The sequence below is a fragment of the Gigantopelta aegis genome, chromosome 12 (genome assembly GCF_016097555.1).
Source record: "Gigantopelta aegis isolate Gae_Host chromosome 12, Gae_host_genome, whole genome shotgun sequence".
Classification (NCBI taxonomy): domain Eukaryota; kingdom Metazoa; phylum Mollusca; class Gastropoda; order Neomphalida; family Peltospiridae; genus Gigantopelta; species Gigantopelta aegis.
This window is the reverse complement of record NC_054710.1, coordinates 32622825-32644060: the sequence shown is the minus strand read 5'-3', so window position 1 is coordinate 32644060 and position 21236 is coordinate 32622825. Positions and strand designations below refer to the sequence as shown.

At 37.2% G+C, this 21236-nt stretch overlaps 1 protein-coding gene across 1 annotated transcript; it reads right to left on the bottom strand.

The window, feature by feature from the left end:
• Positions 1–718: 718 nt before the first annotated feature.
• On the bottom strand, positions 719–19257 carry LOC121385999 (fibrinogen C domain-containing protein 1-A-like). The gene is made up of 6 exons (XM_041516793.1): positions 19221–19257; positions 17634–17759; positions 10181–10345; positions 9226–9446; positions 8307–8379; positions 719–897 (listed from the first exon to the last, which is right to left on the bottom strand). Exons 1-6 carry the CDS (start codon positions 19255–19257, stop codon positions 719–721), a joined length of 801 nt encoding a protein of 266 aa, XP_041372727.1.
• Positions 19258–21236: the final 1979 nt, after the last annotated feature.

The following is a 21236-nucleotide window of genomic DNA, read 5'->3' as shown; positions in this document are numbered from 1 at the left end:
CACACACAAAGGCACACACACACATACACACACACACACACACACACACACACACACACACACATACACACAAACACACACGAGTTTAACTGCACGTGAAGTATTATTTGTGCATACCCTTGCATCACAGTTTTTTTATATACCATGGTATACAATATATTTTCTTCCTCTAGTTATCTTTCACAGTTTAAATGTAGAGTTATGTAATATAGTCGCCACGAATAGTGTATGTATATTGAAAGTAAACTTGGTTTTATTTAACGACGCCACTAGAGCACATTGATTTTTTTATCTTATCATCGGCTATTGGACGTCAAACATATGGCATTCTGACACTGTTTTTCAGAGGAAACCCGCTGTCGCCACATACGCTACTCTTTTACGACAGACAGCAAGGGATCTTTTATTTGCGCTTCCCACAGGCAGGATAGCACAAACCATGGCCTTTGTTGAACCAGTTATGGACCACTGGTCGGTGCATGTAGTTTACACCTACCCAATGAGCCTTGCGGAGCACTCACTCAGGGTTTGGAGTCGGTATCCGGATTAAAAATCCCATGTCTCGACTGGGATCCGAACCCAGTACCTACCAGCCTGTAGACCGATGACCTAACCACGACGCCACCGAGGCCGGTATGTATATAGAAGACGGCCTCGTAAGTTGCCAACCTTGTGTCCGATTCGTCTGTTCTTTATACAATAAATACAATTTAATCAGTCAATGGATTTTACCGGCATTTCCGCTAAATTGGCCCACTGTCAACCGGAGGTAGTCTTGTTCTGAAGAAAGAGAGAAGTCCTTATACAGAGCGTAGGCAGTGTGACCCTGAAAGTCTCCCAAGTCAATTCTCAGATCATAGTGTCCCTGGCTGGTTATACGATGGGTGTTTGTGTTTCCTGAAAACATAAGATAGAACACATAACTTTATATCATATTATCCATAGTGAGTTATTGTGAATGAATGAATTAATGAATGAATGCATGGATGAATGGATGTTTAACGACATACAGTTATTATGACGACATAACAATATACGACAATATACGAGATAATAACATTTTAGTATAAGACCGGCGGAATAAATTGAAGCATGTTTAACAAAGATCACCCTCTCGTGTAACGCTACTATAATCTCACGCTTTTACAAAATAAAAATACCGATTTAAATATATATATATATATATATGTGTGTGTGTGTGTGTGTGTGTCCTATAACTTACCCGTGGTATCCATGCCATATACCAATGTGATACTTTTTGATAATGTGATAATGTGTTGCGGTGAATAGGTCATTTGCTTATTAGCCAACAAGACCTGTGTACCTGAGCGTAACGTTTTCAAAAATGTATTTAAAATGCGTGACGTCAGACTAATTTGTGCTAATCGTGATGACGTCATATTACCGATGGCGGTGACTTTAGTACTGAAAATGTAATTAAAATGTTATTTTAGAAGTGCTACAGAATAAATAAAAGTCGCTACTCGTGTTTTTTAATATGTAAAATATCAACATCGTCTAGTTAATCGGTATTTGTTCCCCTGCGTGTGCTGTAACCTCACCGTGGTGCAGGGGTGTAACATTCTCTTTGAGAATGGCCAATACAGCACAAAATTGAAGTTTTGAGTAAAATTCAGTATCCGTAAAATTCTGTGACATTTGTGTTTTTGCACAGTTCTTTACACTGTTTTTGTTTAAGTCTTGAATTTTTATATTGATGTTGATCATCACTTTATATATTTGCATTACCATAGTTTGACACCCAATAGCCGATGTATTTTTCGTGCTGGGGTGTCGTTAAACATTCATTCATTCATTCATTCATTCATTCGGTATTTGTTTTGCAGTCTCGACAAATACCTATCAACATAGACTCGGTTGATATTTTCCATATTAGAAAATACTCCTGAGGAATCATATACATATACATATACATATACATATACATATACATATATATATATATATATATATATATATATATATACTCTGTCAAAAAAGAAAAGCATAGGCGAAATATTCATGGAATTATCTCTTTAATACAAAGTGGCATAATTTCGTTATGTATGATCGTATCACAGTCAACTTTGACATGAGTATGTGACAATGTTCGTGCTATGGAATAATGGCGTTTTCGTCACCAAACAGCGTCGCACGAGGGCGCAGAGATCAGTACCTTGTGTGGCTACCAGCAGCAGCAACCACTGCGCGACATCTCATTGGCATAGACTGAATGAGTGTCTGAATCCGGGCACGTGGAATCCTAGCCCATTCTTCCTGCAGTGCATGTGACAGTTGCTGAAGCGTCTGAGGCTCCGGGTTACGCTGGCGTACACGTCTGTCCAGTTCGTCCCATAGATGTTCAATGGGGTTGAGATCTGGCGATCTTGATGACCATGGCAGCACATTGATGTTCTCATTCTGAAGGAAATCCATTGATACACGTGCCGTATGCGGTCTGCCATTGTCCTGCTAAGAAAGTTCTCTTTGTCGATCCAAAATGGGAAGCATGTGACGGCGAAGAATTTTATCGCGGTAGCATACAGCTGTCCGGTTGCCTTGTACGAACACAAGTTCACTTCTGCCGGTGTATGATATGGCTCCCCACATCATGGCACTCCCTCCACCGAATATGTTAACTTGGGCGACGCAGTTGTTGGCAAAACGTTCATTGCGCTGTCTGTCGTCCATCACGTCGCTGTAGAAAGAAACGTGACTCGTCGCTGAACCATACACGCCGCCAGTTTCCTAAGTTCCACTTCTGTATATTCTTGCACCAGCGAACAGGTAAATGTCGATGTTGACGTCGCAGGACAGGGCCAACATACGGTCTCCCAGCCCGTAAACCAGCTTCTCGGAGTCTGTTCCGAATGGTTTGTGTAGACACCCTTCTCAAACCAGGTATGCGTCCAGCAGTGTTCGTTGCTGTGGCAATTCGGTGACGCAAGTGCAGAACCCGGATGTAGCGATCTTGTGCTGCAGTTTCTATGCGAGGTCTTCCACTTCTGGGCCGGTTTTAGCCACGTCTGCACCACCCCCACATGCTTATGCAACTTTTATTCAGTCTCCCCCAAGTATTTGGAATCTGCCACTGGTACAGTCTGCCCCCCCCCCCCCCCCCCCCCCCCATATTCCTGCAGCCGGTGAAGGGGCCCAGCCAATAATTCACTACATAACACTAGACCTCTTGAACATCCCACTGCGCATGTGCCCGTTGCGAGGTAACTCGAGTAGGCAAACTGGGAACTCATGCGAGATCTAGCAAAAATAGACCTGTGGACAAGTTGGGGGGGGGGGGGGGGGCATAGACAATGGGAGACCACGTAATAGGAATGTGAATATCTCCATGATTAATTATTTTATTAGTAGGGAACCCGAAAATTCTGTCGACATCCAACAAGACATATTGGTGACATTTGTGAATTATTGCTTATCACGAAATAAAAATATTTGGTTGTTAACGCCCGACAAATCATCGGTTCGGATTCGTACACAATAAATATCGGATATGGGCTGAAATAATATTAATGTGTGCGCGCGTGTATGTATGCAGATATTTATTGTATTTAACATGATTTAAATATTTATAGACCATTATACAGATAAATACATTCAGGATTCTTGTTGGGATTTCTTTTCATAAAGTTATTTAAAATTGTGTTCGGTATTTGGAATAAAATTAAATGATACATATGCAATTTGAGCTATGGTACTATAAAACATTAGAATCGAGCCCGTAGGAACGACAGCTGGACTTGGGGGAGGGAAGGGGGCAAAATCTGCAGTGGAGGGACACAGTCTAGTTGGTGGTTGGGGGGGGGGGGCAAAAGCCATAGTTTAAACCGGTTATATAAAAATGGGGCTACAGATCCCCCCCCCCCTCCCCCTCCGACCTGAGAATGGTCAGAAATGTAATTTTATTGCATATACAGCTATTTAAATTCGAAGCAAGGTTATTTAGCCTAATAAACATGTATGTAAGTTTTATTTATAACAGATTAGACTAGCCGACAGCTTGATAATATTGGCTTCAAACTCAGTATGGTCTCTTTATTATAAACTCATGAGGGTTTATTATGTGCAGTCATAAGGTGCTTCGTTTGGATGTTTCAAGCAAACATATTAAAGGGACATTCCTGAGTTTGCTGCATTGTAAGATGTTTCCAACTAATAAAATAATTCTACGATTAATTTTCATATTAAATATATTTTCTTGTTTAGAATATCAGTGTCTGTATGTTCAATGTGTTTTGGTCGTCTGAATATTTGTAAGAAGCCCAAACTGGATTTTGTCTTCAAATAATTTTGTACGTACGAAAAAAATATATTTTAGGAAATAAAATTAAATTTAACCTAGTACATAATAATAATAAAAATAACCTTCGTAATACCTGATATTTCAAATGAAGTTGTATGTGACTGATATAAGTGATAGTGAAAAGTAAATAAAAGAAATAAAGAAGGAAATATAATAAAATAAATAAATAAAATAAGATAAATAAAATAATAAATACGGTCACGGCGCTACACGCGCACACACACACACACCTCCCGCCCCGGAACCGACCCCTGGCGAAGTCAGAGGCTGGACCCAGGGTGGGCGTGCCTGAACCTTGAATGGACAGAGGCACGCAAATCGAGTTCCACTTCCACACACACACACACACACACACACACACACACACACGAATATATGTTTTAAAACTTCGTAAATATCAGATATTATTTAAGTGAAGTTGTATGTATCTGATATAAATGATAGTGGAAATAAAATAAAATAAAATAAAATAAAATAAAATAAAATAATAAATAAAATAAGATAAATAAATAAATAAATAAATATATAAATAATAATTTTAGTAGTTGTACGACTGTCTGTTATTTAATGAAACGATAAGGGGAAAATTAGAGCTGTGATAAAGGTCGGGTTTTTTTTCGTTTTTCTTTTTTCTTTTTTTTTTAGAGGGAAGGAGAGGCATATTTTAGTAAATTTTAAATACTGATACATGTGGAGAATTAAACATCACTGGAAATCCGCGTGAATATTTAACTATAATTATAATTGTTAAAAGTAGCAAACACATTCCACTAAAGTTAATTTTATTCTATGAATCTTGTAATTTTGCGTTGTTAAAAAACCCTCGATAGGCTGCTCCAGAGACTTCACTGTTTCACTGCTTTTGGTCTTAAACCATCCCGACGTAAACTTTAGTAGACCTTTTTTCGTAGCCATTTTACCATCTTATACGAAATATGTACGTTAGTTGTTAGTGATGCACAGCTCCTACGAAGCTACTCACGACGCTCATGACAACTGTCGATCATGTTCCCCAATTTGTGTATAGCCTCGATACCGTCTAATTCGGCAAGAGACGTTACTCTTCGCGCACATGCGTAATGGGAATGTGAAAGAGGTCTATTCCACAAGCCCAGTATACAGACATGGTGGCAAAATTAAACGCTATTCAGGACTCCATGGCACAAGTAAACCAGTTGCATTGTACAGATGAAAGACTTGATAAAATAGAACAATATGTTGCCTCTATTTGTGACAGATATGATAACAGTATCCGACAACAAGCGATACGGGTAGACAATTTGGAAACATCTTTACAAACCCAAACTGGTGAAATAAACTAAGCTAAAAAAATCCTTTGCCACATGCTCCGGTCAAGTCGGTTACTTGTATAGTGAAATGGAGGGTTTGAAAGAAAACATGCTGGATATGCGGCACCGTAGTATGAAAAATAACCTTTTATTTAGTGCATTACCAGAACAGCAAGAATAGAACTGTGATATATTACTAAAAACATTCATAAAAGAAAAACTCGACATTAAGGAAGATATTATATTTTAAAATGCGCACCGCATAGGCCCCCCAGGCAGAACAGGACCACGACGGAGGACAATTGTTGCACGCTTCCATTGGTTCAAACAAAGAGAGCTAATACGCTCGGCTGCACCGGCGAAACTTCGAGATACGGCGTTTGGTGTTAATGAACAGTTTCCACGGGAGATTGCGGAACGAAGACGCGAACTTTACCCGCTCCTGCGTCAAGCTAAGGCTAGAGAAGAACATGCCAGACTTGTCAAAGATAAACTCTTTATTAATGGAATGAGTTCTGCCAGAATACCAATACAAATCCTTCCCAACCCGCACCTCCGCCCCGCCGCCCACCTTGCCATGGTAACGGTCAATATGCGCCACACTCGGGCCCATTACCACCACAACCACTGTATTATCCACATGTCCCACATGGATCCACTGCTCCTCCCCTACCCCAACAGAACAGCTATCAGTTTGGCTAGTGGTGTCAAACAATTTTCCAGCCATTCAATTATAACCAAGCTAATAGTTACTGTTACTGAAACGACTTCAACTCGTGTCTGCTTGGGCATACCAACTGTGTTCTATTGATCAGTGGTCAACTTCTGTTGATCAGTGGTCAACTTCTGTTGATCAGCGTTGTGTGACACATCGAACTCCCAACCATGTAGTCGTCACAGAAGATATAACGGCTGGAACAAACAACTTCCATGACATGAATATACCGTGTGAGGTTATTCATGGCAACATTGTATATAACCCTATGACAAATGACGTTATAAATGGAAACGATGTATCGTACCGCCATAATATTATCGATTACTTTGTTGATAAAGATGGTACAGTCAATGATTATAGTACAAATGTACATAATATCAATATGAAACGTGACGCTTCTGTGATAGCACGTTATATAATGCCTTGTTAGACAATGTTGCAAATCGTAATGCTTTTTCACAGTACTATGTTTATAATAATGCTTCTAGAACTTTATTGTATGATCGCAACTATGATGCAGCACATAACATGACGGACACATCAAATATAAACTGCACTAATGCAACCCCGAATAATGAAAAAGTATACAGTATCAGTGAAGAGATCAATGCTAAGTAAGCATATCTAAGGATTGCAACATTAAATGTTTGTGGTTTTCGACCCAAATTTTTTTTTCAAGAAATGTTTCATTTTATTAATAATTATGACACTGTATGTTTCCTAGAGACGAAACTAGACTGTTATGACAGTATTGATATTCCAGGCTATGTTATGCGCTGTAATAACCGTCAGACCAAAACCAAACGTAGATCTGGAGGTATTGATATACTTATTAAGCAGGAAATAAGCAAATATGTAACTGTTTTAGACATTGGATCGAAATATTTACTTTGGTGTAATATTAACAGAAAGTATTTAAATTGCAGGATGATTTACAAATCAAGCCGGTTTCCATAAAAAATTATAGTGCGAATTGTCATATTTTTTCCTTATATGCTTTATATGAAATCATACGACAACGAACGAAAAACCTATATTGTGGCTTTGTTGATTTCTCTAAAACCTTTGATACAGTATGGCGAACAGGTTTATGGCAAAAGATGTTAAGTTTAGATGTAAATGGTAAATTCTTAAGAATTGTTTATAACATGTACCAAGGAATTAAATCATGCATTCGTCATAGTAACGAATATTCTGCTCATTTCTTATGTCAAAACGGTATACCTCAGGGTGAAAATCGTTCACCCATTTCACTCTCAATATCTGTGTGGTCCTTAACCATAATATGTCCGCCGCCGTATAACCGTACATAAAAAGTGTTGAGTGCGTCGCTAAATAAAACATTTCCTTCCTTACTTCCAGTGTGGCCTACGACCAGTCAGTCGTGTTTCGTTAAACGTTTGCATATTATTTTGACTGATTCGCAGTGGTCATTCGGTTTAATGTATAGCGTAAAAAAACAGGTTGGCTTAAATATTACTTAACCCAGTCGAATCCAGTTCAGGGACAAGTTCAGCCTGCCGTTTGTGCGCGTGCGTACGCACGTTAATCCTGCATTATATAGCCACCCCCTCCCCCGATAAAACACCGCCCCTTCCACCCCAAAAAGGTAGTAGTAGGCTAATAATAATAATAATAATAATAATAATTCTATTTTATTTGAAAACTACACACACACACACACACATACACACACACTCTCTCTCTCTCTCTCGCTCTCTCTCTCTATCGCTCTCTCTTGCGTTCTCTCTCTCTCGCTCTTTTTCTCTCACTCACTCTCTCTCTCTAATTTTCGCTGCCATGCCCCCATCTAGCTCTGTTCAGAAGAGGGAATGAGAGAGACAGGCATACATACAGAGAGAGAGAGAGAGAGAGAGAGAGAGAGAGAGAGAGAGAGAGAGAGAGAGAGAGGGGGGAGAGACAGAGAGAGAGACAGAAAGAGAGACAGATACACTATTGTTAGTTACAAAACATATATCACCGAACATCACAAAATCGATCATATGAGTAATCCGCTCCAAATCGAGATAGTACAGACTATATAAAATACTCGACTGAGATAAACAATATAATTATACATAATTATGTATAGACATTACATTTACGAGAATCGTTTTGTTTCTTTCTCATCATCTTATCTGTTTCTCAGTAAAAGATGACATTCTGTCCTGAAATTCCAGGTGATGTCTTTATTTTATTTATTTTATTAAAGAGAATCATAATAAATATTAACTGAGAACGAACAGTCTCTGAACTGCAAGTAAGGCCCAAACCACACCCAAGCTGGGTCTGGGTCTGGCGAGTGTGGCACAGATGTGCATTTGGACATCCGCGTCTGTAGCTGCCATGTGATATCAATAGATATTAACTGCGCTCATAGCTTCAGATATATTATGTTCTATAAACACCAACAATAATTGTCAGATTTCTACTTTGATTGATTTTTTTTCTATTTATTAGAAAAGAAAACAATAGCGTACCCTGCACAGGCTACAACTGCCAGTCTAGCAGTGTAAAAATATAGCGCATGTTCTTTGTCTGCTGTCAGATATTTAGTTCGTACAAGCACAGTCGCTGTGTGTTTGTCACATTTAATACAGCGCGTTTCATTTTCGACTACTACCATACTGGGCAGATCCAATATATATATATATATATACATCGCATAACAGCTACGGACTCAGATGTCAAAATACACCAGACGTGGCGTCTTTGCCACATTAGCCAGACCCAGACACAGCCTCGGTGTGTTTTGGGCCTAATATTTGGGGGTTTTTTGTTTGCTTTTTTTTTTTTTAAATTTTTTTTTATTTTTTTTTAAAGCGCGACATCATAAATATTGTTTCATGATGGATGGATCATAAATATTGTTTCATGATGGATGGTCTAATCTTCATAACCGTGTCCTTCAGTGAGTGAAAGAAGATCCAGTCATTCCAGTTGACGCCCCGCGCGCCAGCAGGATGGTTTTCTCCGAGATAAGGACCGTTGAGGTTAGACTCGTAGCAGTCATGGTACCACCACGCTCCAGAGCTTGCCCGCGCGCAATCATTAGGACTTCCATCCATATCCACGTCTCTGGTGGAGAACCTGTATCCATCGTGGGAGGTTAGGCTGTCTCCTGGAAACATATCAGACTGTCAAAGTGGCAAGATAACTCTCGTATTCTCATATAAACACACAAACACATATATAGACAGATAAACACACACACAGGCAGACAGACATAAACACACACACACAACACACACTCATGCCGACACACAATCGCACACACATATACATATAGACAGAGAGAGAGAGAGAGAGAGAGAGAGAGAGAGAGAGAGAGAGAGAGAGAGAGAGAGAGAGAGAGAGAGAGATACATAAACACACACAAACACACACACAACACACACAGGCAGACACACACACATATATACACAGATACAGCCATAAACACACACACACACACACACACACACACACACACACACACACGTGTGCGCACACATACAGGCAGACACAGAAACACACACACACCACACGAGTTTGACTGCACATGAAGTATTATTTGTGCATACCCTTGCATCACGTTTTTGTTGCATATATTGTGGTATACACTATATTTTGTTCGTCTGGTTATCCTTCACAGTTTATATGTAGTTTGGATATACAGTTATGTAATATAGTCCACTGTCAACCGGAAGTAGTCTTGTTCTGAAGAGAGGGAGAAGTCCTTATACAGTTATGTAATATAGTCCGCACGAATAGTGTATGTACATAGAAGACGGCCTCGTAAGTTGCCAACCTTGTGTCCGATTCGTCTCTTCTTTATACAATAAAATATGTTTTTAATCTGCCAATGGATCTTACCGGCATTTCCGCTACATGACCCCACTGTCAACCGGAAGTAATCTTGTTCTGAAGAGAGGGAGAAGTCCTTATACAAAGCGTAGGCTGTGTGACCCTGAAAGTCTCCCAAGTCAATTCTCAGATCATAGTGACCCTGGCTGGTTATACGATGGATGTTTGTGTTTCCTGAAAACATGAGATGGAACACATAACATAACTATATATCATATTATCCATAGTGAGTTTTTCTGAATAAATGAATGAATGAATGGATGAATGGATGTTTAACGACATTAAGTTATTATGACGACAAATACAATATACAATATACGAGCTAATGACATTTTAGTATAAGGCCGGCGAAATAAATTGAAGTTCTGTGTGGGGACTGTGAGCAGAATCAAACGGTCCGAATGGGATACCATACCCGTCCACTCTCACCAATTTCGCACGAGTCTCACGCATGTGTAACAAAGATCACCCTCTCGTGTAACGCTACTATAATCTCACGCTTTTATAAAATAAAAATACCGATTTAAATATATATATATATTATGTGTGTGTGTGTGTGTGTGTGTGTGTGTGTGTGTGTGTGTGTGTGTGTGTGTGTGTGTGTGTGTGTGCTGGACAGACGCCTGTTTTCCTTACATGAACGTCAATTGTCTGCGCGTTTTCAAAATCATATGAATCTTCACACAAGGCAGTCGAAAGGCCCTTTTGGCAAGGTTGTGAATTTTTCCACGAATCGCTGTCATATGTATTATCTATAGAAGGTCCGTGACTGTCAACTCACAGTAATGGCGCTCATGAATCACCGTCAAAACAATAATGATATCAAGTGTTCATGACACGTGATAATGCACTCCCAAATAACCTTGTATTCAGAATCATTCTTCACTATAGTCCGTTTGCATGAAAAGTGGAACTAATGAATTGGCATATAACTTTATAATGAATAAAGTTAACATTCATATACAATTATATTATTAAGTTGTAACCCACACCAACTCAAGTGTGGTCGAATAAAAAATTGATTACAAATTGTCATCAAATTGCACAGGCTAGATCTTATTTTACAACACAGGCATGAAGACAACTGATGGACCAGCCAACGTAGAGAACGCTCGGTTCTACCGTTAGTCTTAGTGTACTGTATTATCGATTACTTCGAAAGAAAACTCCTTCCTATTTTTACAAAATTATTTAATCTCATTCTTAATATTGGCATATTGCCAGGTGATTGGTTAACAGGTATTATTAAACCTATATACAAGAAGAATGAATGGTAGTCCAAAAGAACCCGAGTAGTATAGACCTATTACAATTGTTAGCTGTTTTGGGAAACTCTTTAGAGCTATTTTAAATAACAGATGAACTATTTTTTTTTTTTTTGAATCTACTGAAAAGCTCAACAAAATTCAAGCCGATTTCCGTAAAAATTATAGTGCGAAATATCATATTATCAACGAATGAAAAACCTATATTGTGCCTTTGTTGATTTTTCTAAAGCATTTGATACAGTATGGCGAACAGGTTTATGGCAAAAGATGTTAAGTTTAGATGTAAATGGTAAATTCTTAAGCATTGTTTATAACATGTACCAAGGAATTAAATCATGCATTAGTCATAGTAACAAATATTCTGCTTATTTCTTATGTCAAAACGGTGTACGTCAGGGTGAAAATATTTCACCCATTTCATTTGCTATATATTTAAACGATCCTGAGGACTCACAAAAAGACAAACAATACACTGGTATTAAATTAGAGTACAACCCCCCCCCCCCCCCCCCATTGATTTATTTATAGTAATTACTTTATTACTATACGCCGATGACACTGTTATTCTAGCAGAATCCCCTGAGGACCTACAGAAAATATTAAATGTGTGTGTGTGTGTGGGGGGGGGGGGGAGGGGGGTTCAGAATAATGTTAAAAATGGAGATTAAAAATAAATATTGAGAAATCTAAAATACTTATATTTGGTTCAAAACCACCAATAAATTAGAAATGTAAATCTACCTATAGATTGCCAGCTGCGCATTTTTTATAGTACCACTGTCCCAATTCTCCTGTAGTTTTCAGAAATGTGGGAATTTGGTAATAGCCAAAATATCGAACAGATTCAATTAGAGTTCCGCCCTAGATATTAAGATTAAAACCAGGTGGCTACATTTTTGGGCCCCGCTCATAACTGGAAAAGCCTCTAAAATACCAGCAATATTATAAAGAATCGTATGTGAAACTATTAATCATGGATATAGATTTAAATGGTTAATTAATATAAAAGATACTTTGAACATGTTAGGCTTGGGGAATTATTGGTTAAATCAAAATATTACAAGTAAGAAAGCATTCACTCATACTGTAAGTCAAAGACTACAAGATCAGTATAGACAGGCTTGGAAAGATCATTTAAATTCATATCCGAAATGTTCCACATACGGAATTGTCAAATCGATCCTTTCATGCGAAAATTATCTTCTATATTTACCTGAAAAATTGCGAACAATATATTGCAGATTCAGGACTTGTAATCACTATCTACTAATTGTAACTGGCCGATGGCGAAACATCGACCAACGAAAATGTCCTCTCTGTAACACCACTTTACATGATGAATTTCATTATTTATTCCAATGTACATATTTCTCGAATGAAATATTGATATATCTAAACAAATATTATTATGACACACCCAATACTTATAAATTCTGTCAATTATTTAATTCGAAAAAGCTATCAATGGCAAAGAAATTATGTATGCTCCTAAATTTGATTAACTCTGTTCTCAAAAATATCTATACAGCATAATTATAGACAATACGTAATGGATAACATCTAAAGTATACTACTGCTTATAACACTGTTATATTATTATAGGTAGTACTAGACCAAATAACTTCCGGCTGGGTCAAAGTTCGAGGTGCACCGAACTTTTGATAGAGAAGTGAACAGCACAAGTCCTGTGATTGGTTATAAATGTGAGTGTGTTGGTTGTAAAAAATAATAGTTTTATCTGGGTTAAAAAAAAATTCAATTTTATTTCATCTAGTACCAATGTGTCAAGTAGCCTTGTGCTTGAAACATGTATGGGGTACCTGTAAAAAAAAGTACTCGAATTGTGTGCGGAACTAGGGTAGTCATAGACGCTACCCGTTATCTCAGAAACGAGCAGCTTGACCCCCATTTTGTTCTGATTCACTTTAAGTGTGCGGGGTGGTAGTATTTATATCCGTGGCGTTTATGTCGGTTGATACGTTGCAGGTAGGAGTTTTAGCCACATATGTTACTATTGTAGTCTATGGGATTTGATTTGGTAGTATACACCCTATAGCACATATTCAGTGCATAATAAAAAAATATTATGATTTTGTCATTTTATTTAATTAAAACTATACTGGTTGATTAATTAGCCATCACTCGACCATGCAAGTTCACAATGACCTTGACCTTGACAATAATCTCTGTACATGGCTCTGAATGGAGTTTGAATCAAAGTTAACACTGAAGAAAAGTTGGTTTTGGCCTATAATTCATACTGTAAAGATTTCAATAATTTCTTTTTACATGGTATTTGACTTGCCATATACAACTGCTCTTAAATATGGTATTATATATAGGCAACCTGAACTAAGATTTTAATAGCAATTTATTTTTATATTAAAAATAGCATGTGCCAATAGTGGGTTAATGTCTTTAGTTTCCATTAACATTGTTAATTTTTTATGTATGAAATTCTAAAAACTCAAATTTGTAAAGAACTTGATTTTTATTGTCATTTTGACATATTTATAGGATGCTAAGTTATATTTTAGACAAAATAGTAGTTTTATGAAAAAATTTAAGTAAATTTGAAGAAAAACTTTACCAAAAACATAATTAAATTTGTTGTCACTATTGTGCCTTCTATTCTTATTTGTACATAACAATAAGGTTGTTAAACATATACTTAGATCTCCAGATCTTTTTTTTTCCTTAATAATCACTTAGTTAGCTCTCATGAAAAGCATTTTGAGTTTATACTAGATTCAGAACCAATTTTTTCAGATTTGATTATCTGCCTTGGATTAAGTTGATACTTTATTTTATTGTTAAAGCTGTATTACCTAATGTTACTAGCTAAATAAAATGCTGGATTACAGATTGTAGGAATACATCTAATATACATATTGTATTCATCCGGATTAGAAAATAATGCAAGAAAATAGATGTTCGGGTAATTTTGTCATTTAAAAATAGTTTTTTTCAGTAATTAATCAAAAATAAATGTGTGAAAGCTGCATGATAATTCCAGATATCACAACTATTAAAACCTCCAACTACAGTAGGCTATAAATAAAATATAGTCAGGAATATTGGTGGCTGCCAATGGTTTTCATGGTTCATTATGAAAATCAGCATGGCCGATGGATTTGAAATTCCCACACCTGGTAACTTGAAGACACCCACACCCAGCATACAGGATTTCCTTCCAACACTAATGTTCAGGACATTAAGTCATTACTTCATACAGGTACAGTCATGTTTGTGTTTCCTTCCTCAGACAGTGTATTTTTTTAATACTGATATTTCTTTGATGTGCCTGTTAAGGTCTTCATAATCTAGGGGTTAATCATGTGCATGTGTTTTAATGGAATTCTTTAAAGGGGTAGAGGTACTCTGACTATCTTTGTTGTATCTATATATATACCTGAGTACCCACACACAACTGAAAGTAAATATCTTCATGAGTTTTATTTTAAAACATTTTGTTGTTTAATATGACATATTGCATTTGTACAAAACTATATGCAAAATATGTGTTTTTTGAGGTGTACATTATATTAGGTTGCACTGTAGAAACAACAGTTTCAGTGAGGTTGTCAGTTTATGTCAGAATACACCAGATCCTGGTTGTCATAAAGACACATAGCTGGACACTTTTTGAAAAATGTATGTTATCAGTATAGGTAGTACTAGACCAAATAACTTCCGGCTGGGTCAAAGTTCGAGGTGCACCGAACTTTTGATAGAGAAGTGAACACCACAAGTGTCCCCCGTTTTTTTCTGATTCACTTTAAGTGTGAGGGGTGGTAGTATTTATATCCGTGGCGTTTATGTCGGTTGATACGTTGCAGGTAGGAGTTTTAGCCACATATGTTACTATTGTCGTCTATGGGATTTGATTTGGTAGTATACACCCTATACCTATTGTGTATGCATATATATATATATATATATATATATATATATATGTATATATAGTTTATATTTTTGTCAAGCGTTTACTGCAGCCGTCTGTATAATATGTTTGTAAACCACCTCACTGCATCACCGTGTGGTGATCTGAGTTGAATAAAGTTCTGTTCTGTTCTGATCTGTGCATGGAATTTAGCAGGGGAAAGAGTCTAGACGGTCACAGCGCTATAGTGCTTGGTTCAAAAACGGATAACATGTTTTTCAACGTCAACGATGTGGCCTACCCCGTCGGTTGGCCACTTGGGCTATTTCTCGCTCCAGCCAGTGCACCATAACTGGTATATCAAAGGCCGTGGTATGTGTTATCCTGTCATGGCGCTATTAAAGATCCCTTCCTGTTAATCGAAAAGAGTAGCCAATGAAGTGACGACAGCGGGTTTCCTCTCTCAATATCTGTGTGGTCCTTAACCATATATGTCCGACGCCATATAACCGTACATAAAATGTGTTGAGTGCGTCGTTAAATAAAACATTTCCTTCTTTCCTTCCAATGTTGCCTACGACCAGCCAGTCGTTTTTCGTTAAACGTTTGCATATTATTTTGACTGATTCCCAAAGTGGTCATTCGATTTAATGTATAGCGTAAAAAAAACAGTATACTGTCGCATGTTTTGCCGTCCAAAGGTTGGCTTAATTATTACTTAACCCAGTTAAATCCAGTTCAGGGACAAGTTCAGCCTGCCGTTTGTGCGTGTGTGTACGCACGTTAATCTTGCATTATATAGCCACCCCCTCCCCCGATAAAACACCACCCCTTCCACCCCAAAAAGGTAGTAGTAGGCTAATAATAATAATACTAGTAATAATAATAATAATAATAATAATAATAATAATAATAATAATAATAATAATAATTCTGTATTATTATTATTGTTATTATTACATCTACTATAATGTTGGTAAAATTACGCCGCGGTGGGACTGGGTGAGGGCGGTTGTTACAGAATCATTACATACATTTAGAAGGGGACCCGGGAGTGGTCTCAGCATCATGCGAATACCCAGCCCCCAGTTTAAAGACCACTACGTTGTTTTTTGTTTGTTTCAGGATTTTTGTTTAACGAAACCGCTAGAGCACATTAATTTATTACCATCGGTTATTGGATGCCAAACATTGGGTACTACTGACATTTTGTATTATACGAAACACCATACATGTTTTTTAGCCGCAATGATGTATTCAAGATAAGTAATTCTATTTACCCAACTAGAACTCGTTATTCAAATCGCCAAATCCGTCTCTGTATTCATTCCAAGTTCTGTAGAAATCTTCCGATCCGTCCGTCCGTCGCTGAATAACCTAATGAAATAAAAGATACTCTTAAAGGGACATTCCTGAGTGTGCTGCAATTTTTAAGATGTTGTCGACCAACAGAGACATTTTAACAGGTTGTAATTACATATCAAATATATTTCAAGCATAAGATATTAGACGCTGTATATTAAACGTGTTTCTAATATTGTTCTAATATTTCTACTAGGTTAAATTTCATTGTATTTCCTTTTTTTATGCGTACGAAATTATTTGAAGACAAAATCCAGTTTGGGCTTCTTACAAATATTAAGACGACCAGAAACAAATTGAATATATAAACTCTGATATTCTAAACAAAAAAATATATTTAATATGTAAGTTTAATCGTAGAAATATTTTATTAGTCGGAAACATCCTAGAATGCAGCAAATTCAGGAATGTCCCTTTAAAGGAGCAATATCATTTCATTAGTATGTACTATCATTTGACTTTTAAAAAACAATTCTTAGAAATCATGTTTGCGAATGAATTTTATCTTTTCAGGTCTTGAATTCACGACTGGTATATCAAAGGCCGTGGTATTTGTTATCGTGTCTGTGGGATGGTGGAATAAAAGTTCCCTCCCTGCTAATCGAAAAGAGTAGCCCATGAAGTGGCAACAGCGGGTTTCCTCTCTCAATATCTGTGTGGTCCTTTACTATATGTCCGATGCCATATAACCGTAAACAAAATGTGTTGAGTGCGTCGTTAAATAAAACATTTCCTTAATTCTTTCCTTCGAAATGAAGTACAATAAAAAAATAAAAAAAATATTCTATCTTGTGCACGCATTGCAGAACAAGTGTTTTATTTCATACAAATCAGTGGGATGGTGTATTATGTAGGCCATGTCGTCCCGTCACTCTGTAGGGATTCTAGTGAAGTTTAGTTCTCATATTGTTGTCGTTTCTGCCATCACTTACAAGCCATCCTTCATCACTTGAGAGTTCACAAGACACGTTGAGAGGCGCGGCATTGTCACGTGGTACAATCGAGTAAACTCCACTGGTGTCACCTCCGCGGAGCATGATGTCATTGCAGTCCGAAGGAACATCGAGAACACGTTCTGTAATTTTAAAAATAATTTTTTTAAGTGAAATACCCAGAAAGCACCCACTCATTAAAGTTACAGTCTCTGGTTACCATATTATAACATTATGTACAATATTAAATACTCAAAAGCACTTTTAAAAAACTCGTGTGTGTTCGCGATGAACGGAGATCGTTAAAAGCATACGCTCGATTCGTTGCCTGTGCCGCCATTGCTCGGCAAAGCACAAACGACAGCCTGTTGTCAGTTTCAGTTGACACGTGCGTTTGTGGATTTGAAATTGTAGGGTTCGTCTCAAAAAATGAAATGAGAAATTTTGCGCTGTACGAAGAACGTTCGGTTCAGGATACGGTAATTGAGTTGTTCGTTAAAACCGGTGTGATCTTGACAACGTATTATCGACAAACGTACCTTCCTATTTCAGAATTAATATTTTATAAAGTGTCAGAAAAACTTTCAATGTTTAGTTTGTATACTAGTAACATACTGTATAATATTTTTAATAAAATATACTAAAGTAGCCAATGAACATTTTCACTTCTTAATTTTACGTGTGTTAAAATCGACAAATTCAAATAAATATTCTTTCGTTTGGAAAGGGTAAAGTTAGTTTATTTTGTTTAACGACATCAATCTTAGAGCATATTGATTTAAGAGGAAACGGGTGCATGTGCAGGGGAAGGGTATTTGTGGTCAGAAGCCTTACCTGCCCAAGCAAAAACAAACTGAAATATATTTTCTGGGGAAGCATGACCCCATATAAACTTCGCTCAACACAGTCTATAATCCCCAACCCCGCTGAAATCCCTACATACGCGCCTTGGAAACCCGCTGCATTTTTATTAGCAATGGATCGTTTATATGTACTATCCCACAGAAAGGATATCACATACCATGGCCTTTTATATACCAGTCATGGCGCACTGGCTGGAACGAGCCCGTCGATGGGGATCGATCCTAGATCGACCGCACATTTAAAAAAAAAACCCTACCTAAGTAATGAATAGCTTTAACTCTCATAGGTGTTTCAGTCTGTATGTAATTATCTTCTATCACCCCATATCTCGTTATGCCATCTATATATCGCTGTCTGTGTCTATCACACGCTCTCTCTCTCTCTCTCTCTCTCTCTCTCTCTCTCTCTCTCTCTCTCTCTCTCTCTCTCTCTCTCTCTCTCTCTCTCTCTCTCTCTCTCTCTCTCTCTCTCTCTCTCTCTCTCTCTCTGTCTCTCTCTCTGTCTCTCTCGTTAATGCTACAGTCACATATCCACCGGGCCCCGTACGAATTTGTCTACCTACGGCGGATTTCTAAGATGTCGGGAAATTGGGGGCATCGCAGGGGTTTGCGGCATCCGTGTGTAGCAGTCACATATTCGGTGGGTCCCGCGCGGTGCCTTTTGAAGTTTCCTCGACTCCAATCGTGAGGTGCCCGTGTGTAAGCCGCATGGGCAGTCGGATGGGAGTGTAAACATCGTACGGGGCTCGTGGGGGACATCGTAAAGCTGTGTTTCCATTAATGCGGTTGCGTCCGATTGCGGTGCGGGTGCTTGCGTTTGTTGTGTTTCCATTAATGCGGCTACTGACTGCGATTACTCCATTAATGATGCAAGCACTGCAACATCACTTATTATTTGAAAAGGATCTTATTATCGCAACGTACAATTTGATACAGAAAAATATTTTTAAAAACCAAACAAAAAGACCAACAGACAAACAGACAAAAAAAAAAAAAAAACTAAAGGAAGCGCCATTGTTAAAAATTAGAACAAACAAGGAGTATACCAGAACTATACAGATCTATGCATTTTCATATGTTTATATATCAATAAGATTTGTAATCGGCTTCGGTAAATAATTCTGTACTTAAGAAATACAAATATTTATTAGATCGAGAAACATTATTGAAAATATATGCAACTTTTATCCGCCCGGTATTAGAATATGCATCGGAAGTATGCGATTGGTGTTCTTTAGTCGAGGAAGACATTATTGAAAACGTTCAATTCGGGTTTGCCTAAATTTGCATCCATAATGTCTTTGTTCTACAAAATTGGATTAGCAACACTTACTTCCAGGTTAAATTCAAAAAGCTGTACACAATGTATAAAATAATGAAAGATATGGCTCCTGATTTTATGATACACAGTATCCCGCAAACAGTTAAACAAAGAGTCCCCTACATGTTGAGAAATCGAAATGATATTTCGTTACCCCTTTCATTTGGTAATCGAAGAGAAAATATATTGCATACCAAGTTAAAACACGGGTGTAATTATTTAAAAGCAGACTTATATCGAGTTGGCCATAGCACCGATTCTTCGTGTAATTTCGGGAACAATTTTTTTTTTTTTCGATGAATACATTTTATATGAAGGCACTCTGTAGAATTCATTGCAAAGATTTCAGCCAATAGATTTACAGCCGGTTTTAAATTCGTAAAAGTGCTCTAAATGAAGAAGATAATAAAGAAATATGTTTTTCATGTACATAAGTATATAAATAAAACAAAACTTTTCCCTTAATTAGTAAATAATGTATAGACACACACACACACATACACACACACACACACACACACACATATATATATATATATAATAATTAAATCTACATCTGATGAGTGAGAGCAATTCAACTCTCTCACGAAACAAGCCTGTCATGTAGAGATAAACATACACTTTTAACATATATATATATATATATATACACATGTATATATATTCATTACGTCATCATTGCGATGCCTTATTTCTGTTTTTTGTTTTTTCTTTTAGCAAACCAGATGTCTAATACTAGAACACATAAAGAACTTTATTGCGTTTTTTCGCTGTTTCCTTTATTCTTTCTTTCGTTCTCTCTTTCAGTAATATTTAATTGCAATATAAAATTTTATATAAAATTCGTTTTAAGACGAAAAAACCCCAAAACAACCTGTGGTGGTATAGCCATAAAATCTGTTTATATTAGTATACAATCCAGAGTTTATTACTGCACTTTCCCCCCTGTTTTTTCAATGTTGAAATATACCAACAAGTGTAATTGGTCGATATTTAAATTGTTATTTATAGATGAACTGCCACCTGGGCATGGGTGTCCACGCAATGTTGTTAGATCTACTGGTAGACCCAGTAAAGCTAATGTTATTCAGATTGGCTGTCTACCGACTTGTTTCAATACACGAATACAACTCAATGGGCTATAGCGCTCTTTGACCTTTAAGGTTTTTTCCTTCAATTTTGCTGTGGAGATTATCTACTTCCTGAATTGAAGAGAGCCTTGGTTCACAAAAGGTTTGCTGAATACTTTTGACTTTAGATCTGGCGATAAACTCTTTTCAATGCTGTAAGCGTGATAGAGTTTCTGTTTTGCGGGACACATGAATCGGACAACAAAATAATGTTTTGTTTTTTTTTCTCGGCAAAATCTGTTACAAACCTATCTATGATTGCAATCAGTGCACTTGCCTACAACAACAATAAAATCGTCATGACGC

Excerpts from the sequence above, each read along its gene's own strand:
- LOC121385999 (XM_041516793.1), bottom strand. The coding sequence starts at position 19,257 with ATGGAAACACAGCTTTACGATGTCCCCCACGAGCCCC. Across the intron at positions 17,760-19,220 it reads CGATGTCCCCCACGAGCCCC|AACGTGTTCTCGATGTTCCT; the intron begins GTACGATGTTTA and ends TTAAAATTACAG. Across the intron at positions 898-8,306 it reads GATCGATTTTGTGATGTTCG|GAAACACAAACACCCATCGT; the intron begins GTGATATATGTT and ends TTATGTTTTCAG.